The 21,457-nt window shown below is 41.2% G+C and overlaps 1 protein-coding gene across 2 annotated transcripts in view; it reads right to left on the bottom strand.

The window, feature by feature from the left end:
* zbbx (zinc finger, B-box domain containing) overlaps window positions 1-11,258 on the bottom strand; it is a 45,201-nt gene extending 33,943 nt beyond the window's left edge. Inside the window, exons 1-4 of one of the 2 annotated variants that reach the window (XM_080888179.1) lie at window positions 11,112-11,258; window positions 9,299-9,432; window positions 9,154-9,189; window positions 8,699-8,812 (exon numbers count right to left, since the gene is read on the bottom strand). In XM_080888179.1, the coding sequence (XP_080744305.1) occupies window positions 8,699-8,812; window positions 9,154-9,189; window positions 9,299-9,363 (215 nt within the window). In that variant the 5' untranslated portion in view covers window positions 9,364-9,432; window positions 11,112-11,258. The remainder of the gene's footprint in view (window positions 1-8,698; window positions 8,813-9,153; window positions 9,190-9,298; window positions 9,433-11,111) is intronic. The other variant, XM_080888180.1, reaches the window with a different exon arrangement.
* Window positions 11,259-21,457: the final 10,199 nt, after the last annotated feature.

Raw genomic sequence — 21,457 nt, 5'->3', positions numbered from 1 at the left:
GTTACAAGTTTTTGCACACAAGCATGGACACAGTTGCAAATACAAAATTAAAAATGAGCACGTGTGTTCATACAGACGCACATAAGCATGTGGATACAGTTTACATACACACACTAACAGGACACGCCTGTCAGTTTGAGAAAGTGAAGAAAAGAGGGATCCTCATTTAGATGTGAGTTATTCATGCTCATGTTGTTGAATTATTTATGCTATTTATGCTATTGTGATGTCAGGCTGTCTTTGAAAGAAGTTTATTTTGGATTGAGCTGGCAGCCTGTCAAGGCACAGGAAGTCAGAGTCTGAAAATATATGTGCGTGTGATGGCAAGAGTTGCCAGCAACCCTGATGCCGTTGCTGTGCTGTGCTGACACTGAGGGTGGGCGTCAGGTAATCATCCTCAAGACATCACCTAGGCAACTGGACTGTCGCTAAGGGAGACAGTTGAGGCACACCCCTGTCAGTGCAGGATGACAGGGTGTCCCTTCAGGACAAACAACCTGAGAGAAACAAGTGTGTGTGTGTGTGTGTGTGTGTGTGTGTGTGTGTGTGTGTGTGTGTGTGTGTGTGTGTGTGTGTGTGTGTGTGTGTGTGTGTGTGTGTGTGAGTGAGAGAGAGAGAGAGAGAGAGAGAGAGAGAGAGCAAAGCTAAAGCTAAAGCTATCTAATTCACACAGTGAAACTGAACTAAACCTGGAAGTAAACACTTCAAAATAATAATAGTATAACACAGTTTCAGAAGCAACCCAACCCAAGTCTTGTAGCTAACAGATTAATTGTTTGTTTGCTTGCTTGCTTGTTGCTTGGCCAGTCCTCACTCTTCTAAATACCTTCAGAGTTGTTTGAAGATAAGAACGTCATAAAGGTTAGGTTAAGCTGTAAAATTTAGGGTTAGTTCAATTTAATTAAGATGATTCTGGGGAAAATAGACTGACATATACTCAAACACACCCAGCTATCACCTTTATCTGACCCATCTCAGCCAAAGTGAGAAATGACAACATATGTGCCCCTCTTGCACACACATACATGTGGGGCAAACTCTCTTTGAAGTCCAATGCCAAAGTAATTGTGTGACATGAGAGAACAGAGAGAGAGAAAAAGAAAGAAATAATGGATTTCAGCCCGGGATGAGTAGTATCAGGTCAGGAGGTCAATGCACATGTACGTATCACACAAACTGGGGAGCCAAATGAAACAAAAAAGAAAAGAGATAAAAGACGGAGAGACAACATAATGGAATAGGCAGCAGATAGGGCGAGAAGCAGAGCAAAGAGAGAGCGGAGGAAACCGGAAAAAAGAAACCTCAACCATACTTTTAGATAAGATGAGAGCTTGTGTCTGTGAGCCGTACGGCCTAAAGACAAAGCTACATTAAATCTGTGGCTCGGGCAGGCCACAACAGAGAATGATGTACTACGTTTGCCCCAAGCTGCTGCTCTGGCTTTATTATCGCCTGTGTACCCTTCACAAACTGATTATACCACACCTCCTCTCAGCAAACTGAATTTGTTCGCCTATTCTCTGGGTGCATACAAGAGAGAAAAAGGGAGCAAGCGAGAAAGAGAAAGAGAGAGAGAGAGTAGGAAGACTCTGAGACAAAGATGAACAATTCATCTACTCCTGGAGCTTTGCGATCTAACAGACAGAGAGAGAAAAACACAAATAAATCACAGCTTGATATCTATAATAAAGTGTTGTCAAAGATACACTTGGATGTTTTGGTGGAAAAAAAAGGGGGGGGGAAAGACAGGTAAGGAAGGAAGTTGGGAAAATTCGGGTAACCTTCACATCATACCTGAAAACAACTAATTAAACAAATTAGCCAAACCCATCTTTGTCTGCGTTCTGCTTTATGTCAGTGAGAGACAAACTAATGAGAAACCATTTCATCTTTTTCATTAGAGGTGCACTAATTAATTGATTCAAATTGTTAAGCTGGGTCTCACATCGAAGCCACTGCTGTATCATTGCACACAGCTTTCAGAGAAAAAGTAGGAGGGAAATAAAGTTAAATTAATGTGACGTTCAATCATAAAAACTGAGCGGGAAATGACTGTGTTTCACTGTAGTACTCAATAAAGGCACTTATTAAATGACTGTTAGTCTACAGTAATGTCTTTTCAAAAACTTCTACAAACCTCTGCTTGTCGAGACTGCAGACTAACAGACGGCTTATAGTTTTTTCACCCATCAAAAAAAAAACAAAAAAACTCTACACTACACACTAGAGATACTAATTACCATGAAAAACCTTGCTATCGGCTTAGGTACCTATTTACTACTGATACCAACAGTGTCATCTTTGCCTCCTCCATCTGAAACACAAATATATACAGCAGTGCTGCAGACAGGCAGGCACACAGCCACTCCCCTCACTAGTAGTTGAAGTAGTGATGTTCACAACATTGACAAACAGTGTCGGAGGAATTTCATTGGGGTCAGTGAAGCTCCTATTGAAATATTTAACAGACAGCATTAACTTTCGCCGTTTAACTATTAGCACCTGACAGTCAGATTACCCGTCTCTTAATTTAACATTGAGGTAGCGGTTAATAATGAAATGGTAACATTAATGTGGCAGCTAGGCAGCACATGTTATCAGACACAAGTATTAGTGTCTAAAAAATACTTGTGGGGTGATCGTGGCTCAAGAGTTGGGTGTTCGTCTTGTAATCGGAAGGTTGCCGGTTCGAGCCCCGGCTCGGACAGTCTCGGTCGTTGTGTCCTTGGGCAAGACACTTCACCTACCGCCTACTGGTGTTGGCCAGAGGGGCCGATGGCGCAATATGGCAGCCTCGCCTCTGTCAGTCTGCCCCAGGGCAGCTGTGGCTACAACTGTAGTTTGCCTTCACCAGTGTATGAATGTGAGAGTGACTGAATGTATTGTAAAGTGCTTTGAGGGGTCCCGAAAAGCACTATATAAATGCAATCCATTATTATTAAAAAAATGTTATGTTTCTCTTATAACCCAGACTGAAGCTCAGAAAAGTCTACCTACCACAGGACAGAAACAGTGGGAGTCTACCTTACTAACTCTGTTTGATCAGCAATGAAATATGGTGCCAAGTCATGAGAAGCACAGAAAACAAACAGACCTGTAGGTGAATACATTTACATGGGCCAGGATTTATATTTATTTTATTTTATTTTATTACTACTTTTTTTCTCCATAGTATCAAAATGGTATTAAGCCTTTTCTTAGGTATCGTTATTGAGTTTGAAATGCTAGTATCATGACAACCTTATACAGTGCATCAAGGAACCTGGGTTCTGTGACCAATATATGGTAAGAAAATTAACTTTCTAACTGATCCTAAGTGGCAGAGTTCTTGCTTCCCATCGTTTCCAGTATACAAAAGCCAAAGGTGATCAGAACAAAGGTGTTTTACTCTAACAACAGGAGTCAGCACAGAGAAAACTGCTTAATGGAACCCCTGCACAAGGACAACACATTGCAAATAATTGCTAATCATCAGTGGTCTTTCTGAAAATTAACTACTTCCGATCTAAATTAAAATTAGAAAATATGTCTGAATATTATGTTTTTTAAAGAGATCATGAGATACCTCTAAACAAAGACACCCAGAATAAACTATTCATTTTCACACTATAGTTAGGCAAGCAGTTGCTCTCCTACCTTCACACTATTCCCCATACAATAAACAACCTCTTACTTCATGTACTTTTTTACAGCTTGCTCACACACAAATCAAAAATCTTTCTGAACTTACTTATAGAGTATGCTGTAATATGTCAGAAGCACAGAGCTTGAACAGAATTTTTGTGGCACAGTTGTGTGTCTGATTAAGGAACACAAACCAGAAAGTACAAAAAAAACCAAGAAAAAAGAAAGGGATAAAAGAAAGAGAAAAGTCTGTAATCCACAGTGTTGAAACACATGAATAACATTATTTATAGCCGGCCAGGTATCAGAAACACACACAAGCTGACGCTCGCACATCTTGTTGTATCCTAGGGCTGGTGGAGTGGTAAATGTTGCAGTATTTCAGCCTGACAGAAAACACTGTGTTTATGTGCTTATCATTTGAAAAGCCTGGGCAAGAGGGCCCTCTTCCCATACTGATAGCTTCTTAATTAGACCTAGACTTCCAGTAAGAAAAAAAAACCAAAAAAAAAAAAACATGCAACACCTTTCCTGAAGCGATAAACACGTTGCACTTCCAGGTGGTGATGTATGAATCAAACCAATAGCAATCCATCATGAGAAATGAGTGCCTCTCGCCATACTCTTAATCACTGATAGTGTAATTAGCTCTGCTGCTTTTTAAGTGTATTTTCACGTGTGTGTGTGTGTATAGTTTTTGAGTGGATATTATTTAAAGGATTCAGTGCATAAAATCCATATTTTGCTCTCACTAGGGCTTTCCCTGAGCTGTATAATATACTAATAATATTACACGGTTCTCCATAACTATACATAGGTAATACAACTGAGAGGTATTAATGAACATCTCATTAATATCCAGTGTTTGTTTTCAGGCTATAAATTAATTTTCTGTTCATAAAAGTAGGAATGGCTCACAATAATGAGCCAGGTATGTACAGTATATATAATTTAAAGGTGTTTGTGTGACTAAAAAGGTCTCGTTGTCAAGAACACATGAATAACATTATAACCAAACTCAGCTGGATTTTTGGTAAATAAAAAATCTAGAATATTTAGGTTTTAAATGTTTAAAGGTATTATGCAACATTCAGAACCAATGGATGTTGCACTAGAGAAGAATCTCACACCAAAACAAAGTGAAGCAAAACAAAAATAGTCAAACTGAAGCCTTTTAGCAGCTCACAGGGCTCTCGATCTTAAAAGCCCAGACCAATGTTGACTCTGCTTTTATCTCTTTCTTTGTTGGAAGACTTTTTAGCCAAAAATTGTGATTTCCTGTGTCTAGCGAGATCTGAGTTGCCTTCGATGGGAATACAACTGTACACTTACATCTCATTTTTAAGAGAGACTGTGACTTTGGTAAACCAATACTGAAAATTAAACCCTATAAACAAAAAACCTCAAACAAAATATATTTAATTATCATCTATATAAACCTGATATTTTGGAGCTCTTTTTTTTTCTTTTAACATGACAGATAATAACTTAGCATTTCTGACTAGCAGGCAGCTGCTTCCATCTCTTTCCGGCGAGCACTGTGAGGGTCATGTTTTTTGACTTTTCCAGTGCTTTCAACACCATCAGGCCGACCCTCCTGGGTGATAAGTTAGCAACGATGCAGGTGGATGCTTCTCTGGTGTCCTGGATTGTTGATTACCTGACAGGAAGACCACAATATGTACGTCTCCCACAGTGTGTGTCTGACAAGGTGATCAGCAACACAGGGGCACCACAGGGGACTGTCCTCTCCCCCTTCCTCTTCACCCTCTACACCACAGACTTCAGCCACCGCACAGAGACCTGCCATCTTCAGAAGTTTTCTGATGACTCTGCGGTGGTTGGATGCATCAGCAGGGATGATGAGACAGAGTACCGGGCTGTGGTCGACTCCTTTGTCACGTGGTGTGAGCAGAATCATCTGCAGCTCAACGTGGCAAAGACCAAGGAACTGATCGTGGACTTCAGGAAGACCAGGAAACACTTGACCCCTGTTTAAATCCAGGGGGTCAGTGTTGACATTGTGGAGGACTATAAATACCTTGGAGTACACATTGACAATAAACTGGACTGGGCTAAAAACACCACAGCACTTTACAGGAAGGGCCAGAGTCGTCTCTATTTTTTGAGGCGACTGAGGTCCTTCAACATCTGCCAGAAAATGCTGAGGATTTTCTATGAGTCTGTTGTGGCCAGTGCGATCCTCTATGCTGTTGCATGCTGGGGGAGCAGGCTGAGGGTCGCAGATGCCAACAGACTTAATAAACTGATCCGTAAGGCCAGCAATGTTGTGGGGATGGAGCTGGACTCCCTCAAGGTGGTGTCGGAGAGGCGGATGCTGTCCAAGATAAAGACAATGTTGGATAACACCTCCCACCCACTCCATGACATGTTGGTCAGTCACAGGAGCACGTTCAGTGAGAGACTGAGATTACCGAAAAGCACCACTGAACGACACAGGAAATCATTCCTGCCTGTGGCCATCTCCCTGTACAACGCATCCACTTAACACACTGTTTGCTGCTACAACTACACATGTTTCTTTTCCAAATATTTATTTATAAGTGACTTATGTATGTATGTATGTATATATATGTATATATTGTACTATTCTTAGTTAGCGTATTGTCTGTCTTGTCTTAATGTTGGTTTAAAATGGAGCACTGTAACAAAAAATAATTTCCCCCAGGGATCAATAAAGTATTCTGATTCTGATTCTGATTCTGATTAAAGAGTGATTTTCAGAGACACTAAAGTTCTTTTTCACTGTTACCACTTTCTCACTGCCCTGTCCAATTAAAATTAAATAAGAATATAAGAAACTTATTTATAGAAAGAAATGAAAGGGTGCAAATAGCGTTGTATATGCTGCCAGTGACTCTCTATATCCACTTTCAGTTAATCTAAGTAGTTGTGACAGTTAATGACATGGTGGAAACAAATATAGACCTAACTAAAAATATTACATAAATAATGGGTTCAACAACATCCCATCAAGATAAATCCATCAAGGACAGACAACATCAGGACTTTGATTATAATCAAAGTAAGGCGAAAATATAAATGGGGCTAATGGCCAGTGATTTATCTCTTTCAAAGCTAATTTTAACATCAAAAATGTTCCCACTGTATTTTTTTCTCCTTCATTTTACTGTTGCTCATTCTTATGTCTTGTGCATCGTCTCTCTGATGTCGGGAATGTGAACCAGCAAAGGTTGCTCCACTGACCTTTTGCATGGGCATGAGCTAACTTCATCTATGACTGGCTTTTTCAGTTCCCTGACTGCTTCTTTATTCCTTCCATAGCAACCTTTTCTTGACCTTTATAGTTAGAGAAGTCGCAGACCTCCCACTCTCTCATTTGGTGTCTACCTCTATCTGTCTCTATTACTCAGTGTCTCTACTTTCTGTGTTGCCTGCTCTTTTACAGCTGCTGCAACTTCTCTGCCTCTTGCACTACCTCATGTCTCTCCATTAGTCACCTGCTGTGTCTACGAAGTTGCTATATTTATTCCCCTTTTTCTAGTTTCCCTCTTCCATTTTTTCAGGATGCTTTCTTGTGACATTTTGACATTTTTACACTTTTGCTTTTATTGCATAGTGGCAGTGGAGATAGACAGCAAGTGTGGGAAAAAGTGCAGGGGAATGACATGCAGTCGAGTTGAACTGGTGCATTTTTCACATATGCTCCAACCATTTCACTATCTAATCTCTGCATTCCCTTTGTGCCCTCATCCTGACTCTGTAAATCTTACCCAATATAAGTTAAGAAAGTTGCCATCCCAAAAATAAAATACTGGCATCCACCAGTGCTACCCCTCAGCCTACTAGTGGATACACCTATGGTGTCAATTCCAAAAGCTTTAGGTCAAGGTCACTGAGATTCAAACTCATCTAACATTTTCAGTACATACACCTAAGTTATGTACTGAAAGCTATTTCGCCAAATAAATTTAGCACCATCTTTGATATATAGCTGTTTCACATCCACATAGCTGACAGGAGATTTTATTGATGTTTTGTCTGTGTTTTACTCAAGGTTTCGTTGTACTACTGGTCACTTTGTTAGAAAGAAAAGAAAAAATATATTTTCAGTTATATGAGTAAATAATAGCATGTGAAAAATACTCAGTCCTCTTTTTTTATGTATACCTTTTGAACTACTTGTTAATGCAAATAATGCAATCTAATCATTTAAGCATGTAGATATGGTCAAGACAACCTGTTGAAGTTCAAACTGAGCATGAGAATGAGGAAAAGAGATGCTTTAAGTAACTGGGATTTTCCCACACATCCATTTTCGGGGTTTACAAAGAATTGTCCAAAAAAAGAGAAAATATCCAATTGGCAGCAGTTCGCTGGGAAAAAATTCCTTGTTGATGTCAGAGGTCCAAGCAGAATGACTAGACTGCTTTGATCTGATGGGATGAACTCAAATAACCACTTGTTACAACTAAAGTATGCGGAACAGCATCTCTGAACACATAACACATAGGACCTTGAAGCAGATGGGATACAGCTGCAGAAAACCACACTGGGTGGCATTCCCATTCCAATTCCAAACTGTAAACCATTATCTAGTTTTACGAGTCTCAACTACTTCTGCAACATTCGTAATAGTGTGGGCCATATTTGTACCTAATAATATGGCTAGAGGACTTTTCAAGACTAAATGTGAATGGAACCAGGCTGCCGTAGTACTTGTTACAATAATGTGTTAAATTGCTAAATGGGATGATGAATGAAGGTTGTTCATGTGGTTTCCCATAGTTATTTATTCACCTTTATCTAAACAGCTGAAAACACCCAGAAAAAAACCTATGTCAAGTAAAGAAAATACTCCACAGACAACATAAGGAGAAGTCTCTCTTCAGTAAGCTGAAACTTGATTCAGGAAAACAAAATTCCCTCTTCTGTGTTTTGTGCTACAGCTCATGCTTATTCACTACACTATCTTCCGTCCCCCTCTCTCGACCTCTCCTGTGTTTTCCCTGGCGTCTCACTTGCATTTTCACTTTTCGATTTCTCCAAATCACTGCTCTTCTAGGATACAGACTGTAACATTAATACTCACCCTCTTTCCGCCTTCTCTTTACTGATGCTGTCTTTTAGCCGTTGCAGTTTCTCCTCTATCTCCCTGCTCTCACTGGCCAGAGTCGTGGTCTCCATTTGCAATTCTTGCAAGTTCCTATGTTAACACAAACACACCCACATATAAGCAATCAATTAACAACAATCAATCATACAAAGGGCCTCCTCCGTCAGATTGGAGAGCAAGGCTTTCATCAATAACTTCAATTTATTTTCACCACTAGCAGATCTCTGAATAATCAATACATGCAATCAATTAGTTACTGGATCAGGGCATCACCAAGTCAGGCATTAATTTATTCAAGTAATTTATTCAATTACCGGTTGGCAAATGAGAAACTAGAGTAGGAGTATTGAGCAATATTAGTAAAAAACAGAGCAAAAAAAAAAAAGAATAGAGTCTACCAAGAAACACAGGCACCACCTCACAACAGTTACCTTGCTTGAAAGTCCATTTTGTGAAATAGCGATTCTCTGGATAGAATTTGAATGGTTACAGATGAAAATAGGATGGGAGCCAAGGAACAATAATGGGCTTCTACCGAATGCCTTAAATCACATCATTGATCTTATCTCATCTTACCTGGCATTGAGCTTGACCGATTTGGCCTTGTTGTTAGGAAGCACCACAAAGTCATTTAAATTCATGGCTCTTCTTTCTGGTGGCTCAGGTATTCTTCTCCAGTCTTTCGCTGTGCTTTTTACAAAGAGTCTCTGCTGCAATAAAAACCCACAGTAATGGCATAAAACTGGATCTCATGCAGGGCCCAAGTTAAATCACACACAGCCATAAATGAATACTGCCACGGTGGAATGAGCAAAATAGCAGGGATGCATAGGAAGTTAAAACAAGCAATCACGTATATTTAAATTGCATCTGACGGATCTAAATGGATGATAAATGGTTTGGGGGCAGTAAAAGACGACTAAGAAAATTAGCCGATAAGGCAGGTTTGATAAAAGCAATACAGCCACACCTGCTAGAAACTCAGTAGGTAGAAAAAGTAACATTAGACGAGCCATTTTGTTCAAGGTGGGTAGTCTCTTAGCGAAAACACTGACATTTCACAGGCAATTTTAAAAACATAATCGTATATCCATAGGGTAAAATTAGAACATTGATGAAAAGCCACAAACACACCTATCCCAGAACAGATGGTTTTTGGGGATTTGGGTTTTTGGGGGGGGTTTTTTTTGCTTTTTCACTTGAAGCAAATTTGTAAAAGATTCAATGCCAGGAGGAGACACAAATCCCTTCAGGGTTGCATCAGGAAGGACATCGGGTGTAAAGATCTGCCACATAAAACATGTACAGTGGTTAGCACTGTTGCCTCACTGTGGCTGCAGTTAGTGGGGTTAGGTTAACTGGTGATTCTAAATTGACCATAGGCGTCAATATGTATGTGAGTGTGAATGGTTGTCTGTCTCTCTGTGTTAGTTCTGCGACAGGCTGGCGACCTGTCTAGGGTGTACCCTCCCTCTCACTCTTTAACAGCTGGGATAGGGTCCAGCCCCTACTCCTGTAATCCTGAGCCGGATAAGTGGAAAAGCATGGATATGTGAATGGATAAAACATGCAGTGACCTCTTGTAAATAAGGGAGCAACTGCAAGGAGCTATAACGAAGCTGAGTTAAATCAAACGCCCACTGAGGACACACCAGCACAATGATCCAATTTGCCTCCAGAGTATGGAGTGTATTCAGTGAATCCCACATCTGCCACAAACCAATGACATATGTTCACGGACAGACAAAATTAATTAACGTTAAATGTGATTTGACTGTAAATTCAATACCAATAATAATAATAGTAATAATAATAATAAAAAATAAATAAAAAGGTGTTGAACACTTCGCAAAAAATGTTGAAGTCATATAGGATTTTGACAGCAGGCGGGGGGGAACAATCCAGTCACCATTACGAGGGTATGACGTATGCTCCTGTAAGCTCATGTTAGACAGCGACAGTTTTTACAAAGGGTTTAACAGAGAGTAGCTGGTCTAGAGAGAGACATTTGACTGGATGAAGCTAAATTTACTGTCTCCTCCGAGCCGTATAGTAAAGATGACACACACACGCACACACAGTAATGCATTTGTTCACACCACACATTTTCTCTTGTAGTGTCAGCAAAAGCGCACGTGTACTAAATCCCATTAATTAGATTAGCTTCTGGTATTTTTCATGCTGGCTCACCGGAACAACTTACTGGGTCATTAATGGAACTCTTAATGTTTTTAATCCCCCCTGTGCTTTTCCTACGAGACAAAATGTCTACTGTGAGACCGGTTTATTTAATATTAAGACAGTAACCGTGAAGCTCATGTGGCATGTGACGGTAACTGTAGAACAGGCTAACTTAAACTTCACAGGCTGCTGAGAATATGAAACTTACCCAAATCGCTCCGCGGTTCTTTTTAGAGTAATCTGCTTCTGATAATTTATCAACCTTTTTTTTTTAGTTGTTAAGCCAAAAGGTCACATTTACATGACATTTATTGCAGGTTTTCGTCAGGAGCGCTTCTCTTCTGTAGTCGAAATGTTTCTGTTAGGTTACTATAGCAACTTACGCCTGTCTCGCGATAGGTTGACGGCGGGTGAGTTTCCTGGAGGCGCTTTTGCTCCGTATATCCGTGTTTGTTTGTGTTTTGGTTAACTTTTTCCCCGTTTGATATATTTAAAAAAAATGAATTAGGCCGTGTGTATGTGCTTTTGTTTGTTCCGGGAATAAGCATTGGATTCAAAGGCAGCAAATTCCCCTATTGCTTTGATAATCATGGGTAGTGGGAATTCCCGTCTAATTAAAATCCTTAAAGCATCAAGATAAAATTTTATAGCACTGATTAGAGCTTTGAACCCTCGTTATTTTTTTTATTTTTTTTTTAGCTGACTTTGGAGTTGTCTTTAGTAATCCAAAGACGATGATGTTTAAATATTTCATGTTGACAAGCATTAGAGATCAGAAGCAAAATAATTTCCCATTAGCCCATAAGATAAATGTGCTGGGTTGAATTTGGTAAGACCAAAGTGAGGAATATAGTTTGTGTCCCCGCAAGAGTGCTTATTTGTAAGCAAGAAACATAAGTCACTATGTAGCCACTTATTACATTGCTACATGTAAAATACAAACCTGATGGAGTTCTAACATTACAATGTTACTAACAAGAAGGTTAAATGCCAGGTTAAAAACACGGAGTTTTAGTGCTTTTGCAACTTTAAAAATAGAGTACATATTACAGCATACATACCACAGGTAATATATGTGTAGCCTATAAAGGATCAGCAGCACCAACTGTGCATCAGAACAGAAAAATCTTGTATTAATAAAGTGAAATTCTACATGTGATGCGTCTGCCTTTTTAAAATAATAACTGTATTATTGATTGTCATTATCATTATATGCCTTTGAGATGCTCTTGCCCGTAACAGTACAGCCAGGCATTCATCCAGCCTCATTTGTATTCCAGGACAATAGAAAATATTTGACTCGTCTACAGCAAGCAATTCCTCCACCTTTACTTTTTCTTTTTTCCTTGCGTCTTTATCCTACCATGCCGTCCTTTTCCAAACCACAGGACAATTATGGTTTAGCACACCTCCACCTCATTCCTAAATCCTTTCTCTCTCGTTTGCTTGTACTCCCTCCTTTTGTCTGTTTCCCTCTTCCTACATTGTTGGCATATGACCTATTGCTCCTGCCATCAGGAAAGTGTGGGTGTATGACTTATTGTACACGTGCCTTTGTGTGTTTGTGAGGGGATGGTCATTTAGGGTCGTGACCCTCCAGCTGGATTCTGTCTCGGCTGCTAAACAGTGACTCCCTCCCTCTCCCGTTCTCTCTCAGCTCTTCCGGCACAGACAGCAGGGTGTGCAGTGGCATACCGATGAGTGGACGGATGAGAGGAAGAGAAAGCAGGAGTGGGGGGGGGGGGGGGGGGGTGAGGTGCATAGAGCTGAAGGGAGCAGGTAGAGAAGGGGACAAAGCAAGAGGCCAAAAGGCACATGGAAAAGCAATGCAGGAGAAGTAATGAGAGAGCAACAGAATGAATGCAAGGAGGGCTACAACACCAGAGCAGTTGCAGGAAAAGGACAAGCACTGTGCTGTGAAATGTCAGGGCTATTTAATTCATTAGGAGGCAATGATTATGGCACTGTACTGAATGTCATCTGCTGGGTTAAACCTTCCTCAGCAGGCCCATGCTGGATATATATATTGAATGTTTGGCTATGGTTGGAAACATGGAGAGAAAGAATGTAGTCAGCCAGCCAGCCAGAACCAACACACACTTTTTTGTGTGGGGCTCCTGGCATGCACAGGAGGTTTGTAGATAATCCTACAAGTATATTGATGAAATAATGGAGAAATTGTTAAATAACCTTGAAAAAGTGTTTGGCAGCTTTCATCCATTCATCTTCTATACCTGCCTATTCCTATTCAGAGTCACAGAGGGATGAAGACTATCCCTGTATTCACAAATGGAAAGAAGGTCACCAGTCTATCATAGGATTAACACCAGGCACATCTTCTATTTTACCTGATCTGCATGTTTTTGAACTGTGGGAGGAAACCAGATCACAGGAGAACATCCGTAGGACTTTCTTGCTGTAACACTCGGACGCTGTCGGCCTCAATAACTAAGTCCCTGTGTTGCCCCTCACTAAAAAATTTACAGTATAGAAAACTTTAGCCTTATGCTCGCTCAATCCTGACCTGAAATTGTCTGACCAAATCAGCGCAGCAGTCTCAAAACTGAAAAGAATATAGGGTGTATTACCTTAAGTCAACCAAGATTGATTCAACTAACCTCCTAACCCGGTTGGATCATCTTTTGCTTGTTGCAGCATAGATTCAGCAAGGTGCTGGAAACATTCCTCAGAGATTTGGGTCCATGACATGACAGCATCACACACCTGCATCACACAGATCTGTCACCTGCACATCCATCATGTGAGTCTTAAAGTTCCACCACAGTGCGGTGAACTCGAGAAAAAATTTCAGATGAACTTTGTGCTATGATTAATTATTCTGCTGGATGCTGCAATCAGACAATGGGTACACTGTGGTGATAAAGGGATGGACTTGGTCAGGTAGGCTGTGGCCTAAATTATGCCCAAAAAATATCCCCCAGATCATTACAACACCAACCATTCATGCAAAGCAGTATGAATCCATGATTTCATGTTGTTTACAAAAACTTTGGACCCTGCCATCGAAATGTCCCAGAAAAAATCAAGGCTCATCAGGCCAGGCAGTAGTTTTCCAATTTCTTGCTAATTTCCAGATTTGGTGAGTGAGTTTAAGCCTCAGTTTTCTGTTTTTAGCTGACAGGAGTGGTCTTCTGCTCCTGTGCTATGTATATTTCAAGACTTGTGCATTCTGAGATGCCGTTCTGCATATCTCAATTGTAACAAGTGGTTATTTGAGTTACTGTTGCCTTGCTATCGGGTTAAAGCAGTTTCGCAACTCTTTGGAGAACTGCCACTCACTGGACTCACTCATTTTCGGACTATTGTCTGTAAACCACAGAGATAGCTGTTGGTAAAATCCCAGTAGCAGTTTCTGAAATACTAACTAAACCATGCCACATTCAAAGTCACTTCAGGAGGTCATCAGATGTAACAGGACTCAAACCTTTTATAAAAGTCCAACTATTGTCTCGTCTGTCCACAGAATGTATTATATTCTGTCATGGACTATGAAATGCGTTGGACTCAATACTATTACTATTGAATGTTCACAGGTGTTTTTACAACTGGATGAGTAACATAATCTTGAGGCAAAGGTTGTAGAAGTGTTGGAATTCAAGGTTTGGGATCACAAACAAGCTGGTTCAGGATCTTCTTTTTCTACAACAGATTCTCTCAGTAACACGCCAGGATTTCTCTGCAGGGAAGTACTCTTCAGCCTGTTATTCTCAGTGAATACACAAGTATTAAAGTAACTGTTTACTCATATATATATTTGACTGCACATGCCAATGATGCTATTCGTTTAGAGATTTTGCACTTTAAAACAAAGCCAATCAAAAGTGCAGACAGGATCCTGCATTTTATGATAAAACTCACATCATCTCACAGCTCCATCATTAAAACCCAAGATATTGTTAACATCTGGTAAGAGCTATTTCAAGGGCTGAAACAATCATTTATTCTCACAGTTGTGTGGAACATCCAAAAGCAGGTCCTTCTGAAAATAATGATATTCCTTCTTTCTGAGGTTCTCATCACTGGGAGAAAAAAACCCCTTTTAGGCCACGGCTGTAAAGAGACTTACTCGGTGGACATGCCAATCTAAGAGACGTGGGCTAGATGAGGAGGAGGCAGATAGGCAAGAGCAGCAGAAGAGGATTAGCACCATCACTATAGGCCACAGTGATATGAGAAGCATGGACAGGAATACAGTACATGTGTAGATCCTTGACATCATAAAGAGAGTCCAGTATATTGAATATAATGAGGTCTTCATCCTCTTGTGACTTGCGGCTGAAGGTCCCAGTGGGTGAGTGATTAGTGTCCATGCAGTGTGTGTGTGTGCATGTGCATGGGAAAATGACTGTCTCTCTCTCTCAGAAATATGAATATGGTAAAGTATGTGGCATGCGTGCTCTAGACCAGTGTGCTGTATCTATCTAAGAATCATGAACATTCAGTGACCATAACAGGTGATAAGACTATTTGTCTTGCATAGCTTTACCAACATACAGTGATGGGATGTATGGATTGAAAGATCGATAGGAAATTAGGAAGGAAGAACAAAAGGGGAGGAGACAGAGTGAGTGACAAAGAGTGAAAGCAAGAAGAGCACAACAGAGCAGTAGGAGGGTATCAAAGTGTCAAGATCTGATAGCTAGTCACTAGATGTCATTGAGGAAGACACAGAGAGGTAATGAGAGCCGTGGCAGAGGGGAGAGAGGCCAGAGGGCTGGACGCAAAGGCCAACTGAGAAATTGAGAGGTTGAGTGTGGAAAGGAGGAAGAGAGGGGGGGAGATGGATGAGGTGCGGGACCTGAAGGCACAGAAAAGAGAAGAGCACCAAGGAACGCACGTGAGTGGCTCTTTATCACGTGAAGCCGCTTAAAGCCGATGGCTGTGTGTCACATATTCAGACGGTCACGTTCGCACGTTTTCTGCACAGAAAGTATGGATACTGTGCAGTCAAAGTGAGCCGCATGAGTGAAAGCAAGGCTGTAAAAGAAGAGATATGTCAGGAAAAAGCAAGAGTCACATCTGCTGAAAAAGATCAAAAGCAACTGGTGATAACAGGAGGCAGGCAGGCAAAAAACAAAGACAACCAGGTAGAATGTGCTTAGAAAGCCAGTAGAACGAATGGAGTGAACCACAATCCCCTATTGGACAATGATAAATTGCTCATTTTGGTTTGAGTAGAAGGTTTGACAGTAACACTGGCTGCCTTGTTAAAGCCACAGCGAAATAAAATTGCGTGTCATTCCTTTTTTATGTTACTCAATTTTATTATAGCTATCCAACTCGAGGAAAGAGTGAGTGTGACGGTAACTGCTGTGTGGAAATCTGGGTCAGACATGACGTTTAATAACCAGGGAACAAGCTGATACTGTTTGATCACATCAGCCTATTGTTCTGCCATGGATTATAGAGACAAATGGTGGCATGAACAAGATTTAGAATAGACAATTTTTCCCCTCCAATGTCTGTAAAACAATGTGCGTGGGAGCACAGGTAAAATTCCTTTCACTGGTGTTTTTTTTTTCCTTCTTGATCGCTCCTGTGCACCTTCTCTCTCTCTTTATCACACACACCAGCGTATTTTTTTGCAGCCACAAATACACACCTGAGCATAAGCACGCGCACACAGTACTAGCGGTCCATCACTGAGCTGTAACTCCACTGCCATCTCCAGGTCGTGTGTGGAACACATCCCGGAGTGATTGGAACATAGTGATGAAGAATGGCTGTTGGCTCTATCACAGCTATCATTGTGATTTTATGCACTGAGCGTGTTGACTGCGGGCCGGGGAGGGGAGTGTTCACCACTCTCAGGAAGCACACACAGATTGTTCTGGGAAAGGGGGCTGCGTATATATTACAAACGACATGACATTTGTTTGCCAAAATGTGTTTGTCGTAATCACGTTGATAATGTTTCATTTCGTCCCGTCTTGCAAAGTGCTTCGTTGAGAGGAAAGGTGCAGAACTCTGTTTTGGAAAGAAATAAATCTCAGATGATGTGGGTGACCAGCAAGAAACGTTGATCATGTACGCCTGCTTCCACGCCTCGGTGGCTAGGTATGCCCCTTTGCATAACTATGGTCAGACCATATGCTGTGTCCACATAGCAACAGCATGTAACTAATGTATTGTCTATCTGTTTGATGCAGCTGTTTGTTCCCATCCATTTTTTTACCGGTTTTGCACATTTTGTAATGCTCTTGAACATTCGCTCCACTGTAGATGCATTTAAAGATATTTTTTTGAAATGCAAAGACTTGCATGAACACAATGTGAATACACACCTAACCCATCCCTGCAGTTTATCTGAGCCAACAGCACAGAAGGCTTTAGCTAAGATTAATGCAAAGACTGAAAGCAGGGGGAAATAGCTATCCTGGCACTCTTCAGAGTCTCCAAATCCACCTACTAGTGCCTTTGGCCCCACTGTTTTACACATTTTACCCTGTAAGTTTAAGATATAAGGAAACAAAACTGTAAAAACAACATTTTTTGAATTTAGGATAGAACTGCATAGTGGAAGTATTTCTTGGCTGACAAGGTTCATTATTTATGCGTTGACTGCTTATAATTAATTGCAGTAAAAGTTGCAAAATGCACAACTGCAAGTTCCAAAAAACCTGCAAACCTTTTTGCACTTTGAAGAAGTGGTAAGGATTTTGTTTGTGGATAGCTGCTGCCGCCTACCAATCGCCATGCTAAGCTGTGCCGGTTACCTCCTGGTTACAATTAACAGTCAACAGTGGTATCAGACCCCCCCCCCCCCCCCCCCTCTTTTTTTCCCCCTCCTCATATCATCCATGTAAATCAGTCAACTACTGTTAACTGCTGTTTTGCACTGTGGAACTGTATTTAATTGGCTTTGTTGATCATTTATTCAACCCACACAGTAAACATACTACCTGATTTTTAGTTAATCATCCCTTTATCAGGCTACACCACCTGCTAATGCTGATTATTTATGGATTAACGGCCATCTAGCACATATCTTTCGCCACACATACACGTTCACCCAAACAAACCCGGCTGGAATTCAGACACACGCATCCTTCTGCTTTTCATCTTTATTTATTATCTGGAATTATGTTCACGAAGACGCGTGCGCGCACACACACACACATACAGTATATAGCACACACATGCATACATAGACACAGCACTTGGGGATGGACGGTTTCTGTCATCGCAGCACTTTCCCAAACAGGCTCTGATTAAACAGCAGCTTAGAGCGCTTTAATTTCATGGAAGAACAGACAGCGAGAGAGGGCGCGATGGAGAGAGACAAAAAGAAGGTGTGTGTGTTTGTGAGAGAGAGAGAGAGAGAGAGAGAGAGAGGGCAACAGATGTATGGACAAGGGAGAGAGGAGGAGAAAAAAGGTGCCGGGTAGGGGGGCTGATAGGAACAGAGAGAATGAAACAAGCTGCAGCAGGAGAATAGATTGAAATGATGGATAGAAGATGAGAGAGAATGGGTGGACACAGTAAAGAGAGAGATTACTTAAGTCACGGAAGGCAGCAATGATAGACGGGATATGGAGGGAAGAAAGAGGACAGGGAAGAGTGAAGGCACAGGAGGAAGGAGATGGGGTGGGGGTGGGGGGTTAAAGAGATATATAAAGAGAAATCTGAAGACCTGTCCAGAATTTTTAAAAAACAAAAAAAACCCTTGAACAGGAGGTGAGGAGAGGTTGGAGAATATATATGCTGCAGGCAGGTGGAGGTGCTTCAATATTTCAGTCATATAAAAAATTTAAATCCCAGTTAAAATCTGTGAATACTGCATATTTGTGATTAGTCTTACGTGCCGTCACACAACACGTCGTTCCTCTTATCTGTATCGCTACACACACACACACACACACACAGAGATCCACAAGCGCACACATTCATGACAGCCACGTGCTTCCAGTTAATGGCTGAATGGAAGATTATTAGGGGATATCAGCTATGGGGACGTAACCATGGGGCCAAACTGTCACACCAGGTTCTGGGCTAACACACAAGGGAGCGACCGTGCTGGAAGAGCCTCTAGCAAAGGAAGGGAGTTAAGCCAGCAGCCCACGGCAGTTTAAATGTGCGTAGAGCATGTCTGTTTCTCCAGTTTCAGATGAGGTATTCTATAGATATCCACACGGGAGGGGCTCGGTTAAAGGGTTTTATTATTCAAAAAGGACAATATGGACTGCGTGAGTGCACACACACGCACACACACACACACACACACACACACACACACACACAAACAGGCTTTTTAAAGAGCTTTATGAAATATGTTAAAGTACTTACAAATCCATTTGCTTTGAAGAGCTTGCTGTGACCTTAAGGAGAACTGTGCCGTATTGCTGTGGTACTAGAATAGTTATATATGAATATTAATGTCATATTCTCCCCTCTGAACTGCCTAAACTGTGTGACACCTTTACTGCTGGCTGTTTGCATGCAGGTGTGTGCAAAGAATTCAGGCACTACAGTTACACTACGTGCACGCAGCTCCTTACCTTTACATTGTGCAGCTTATCAGGATTAATATTATATAGACTGCTCGGTGATGTGAGCACAGACATCAGCATCAAACGCAGCAGCTTCCAGGCTATGTAACCGCAGTTTTTTAAGAACTTTGAATCTTTTATATTTTTGATCATCTGCAACCATTGGGACCAATTTAGCATTCGCACCAACTGGAAAGATGTTTGAAAGTGTTTCAGCATGCTAGATAAGAAGCTCAAAGCCGTGTCTTGTGGAGAGACAAAAATAAAGAGGGAAAAAAAGAAGGAAAAATGAGTTGAAGACAACAGACATGTGAAGGTTGCTGTGGAGGTTTTCGAGCTGATGTGGATTAGGTTAACCCAGAAACCGGGAGCATGATATGAACTTCAAGTGGATGTGACAGATTTCTCCTCTTCACCTTTACTGTTCTTATACTCCGTTGTCTAGTCATCTCACCGCCTCACACTTCCCTCACCTGTTCCATATCTTTCCTGCTGTTTATCTTCAATTTCTCTTTTACACTTCTGTCCAAACCCTGCACTTTCACATCTCCTTTACCTCTATATTTTATCCATTTCTATCACCACTGAACTCTTGCCCGCTTCCTCTCTTCATCTACTGATTCTGTCTACTCTTCTTTTCATCCTCTTGTCAGTTCTTTCGCCCCTTGCTTCCCTTCGCGTTGGCCTCTCCTTTACTTATTTCCTTCGATTTCTTTTTTTTAAATTTCCTTTGTCCTTCCTGTTGTGATATTTTGATACCACGGTTAGCATTTACAGGATATTGTTTTATACAGGAAAACTGTTACTCAATAAGGCCCATCTACTAGTTGTTTTTCTCTTTCTCTGTGACCCAAGAATTAATGTGTAAGACTCACAAGCTGGTACCCCAAGGTCGAAAACACCACAGAGACGAGACCACTTCCTTACTCCCATCCTCCCTTTTTCTTTATCTCCTGGAAAAGGCTCGTTAAAGGCCAGGTGGTTTGTTTCAGAATTCACTAATGAAAGAACTCTGTATTCTATGTCTAGGAGTGTATTTTGCTGGGATGATCATAAATTGTAGCTGAACTGATAAACTACACAAGGGATACTTTGCTCAGAAGGCAGGAAGACGTTTCCTTATTTAGTCTGTACCGGTTTGAACTGGGAAAGCTGACACACGAACCTTTTTTTCTCTATATAAACTGCTGTGTACCAAATAAACCTTTGAGTTGATTCTGGGAAAGCAATCTGAACAGTTTCTGTATCACTTTGTTCTCCTAACTGCTCCCGATATCGTAACTAACCCAGCTGAACGGCATACCTGAGTGTTACTTTGAATAATTAGGAGTCTTATAAGGAAAGGACAAAACTCTGCTTATCGCTCACGCCACGGAGGAAACCCGGGACGGCAATTTCCTTCAATTTCCCCCCCCCCCATTCTACACAAATTCTCTCGTTACTTTCTTTCATCGTCCTCTCTCCATATCCCTTCCCTCTGCTACAGATGGACAGAGCAGGGGAGATAAAGTGGAGAAGAAACCTGCATTTGCAAGCGAGGGCATCAGTATTTACACCCAAAGTCTGCGTATACCTGATCATCAGTGGCAGCCTTAGCCCAGGGAAGCAGTGCACAGTGTCAAACTGAATTTATTGCTGTACAACTTCGCAACATTAAGACTGTTTAAAAGTGCTGCTTAGCATTCTGATAGCATGCATCATCCTGCTCCAAGTCAAATGTTCCTGCACTGATTTAGTCAAGATGCACAGATGCACAAGTATGCACAGAAAACACTTAAATCCGGCTCCTTTGGGCTGAGTTTTCTAAAGCACAGTGATAGATGGTTTTCATCTAAATCTTGCGTTTTGGCTTCCTGTCTTCGAAGAATGGCTCAGCTTTCACTTGCAGCACTAAACATGAAGCATGTATAGACACACTGACCACGGCCCCATGCCTTTCTCCTCTCAAGAGGACAGTAAGGCAGCACACAACAGCATTTTGAATAATTCATGATGCTGTCGTTCTTGCACACAACATGCTAGAACGGGCTGAATAGCCTGTAGC

This window comes from Rhamphochromis sp. 'chilingali' (genome assembly GCF_963969265.1).
Source record: "Rhamphochromis sp. 'chilingali' genome assembly, chromosome: 8".
Taxonomy (NCBI): Eukaryota; Metazoa; Chordata; class Actinopteri; order Cichliformes; family Cichlidae; genus Rhamphochromis; species Rhamphochromis sp. 'chilingali'.
This window is presented reverse-complemented; position numbering and strand designations above follow the sequence as displayed.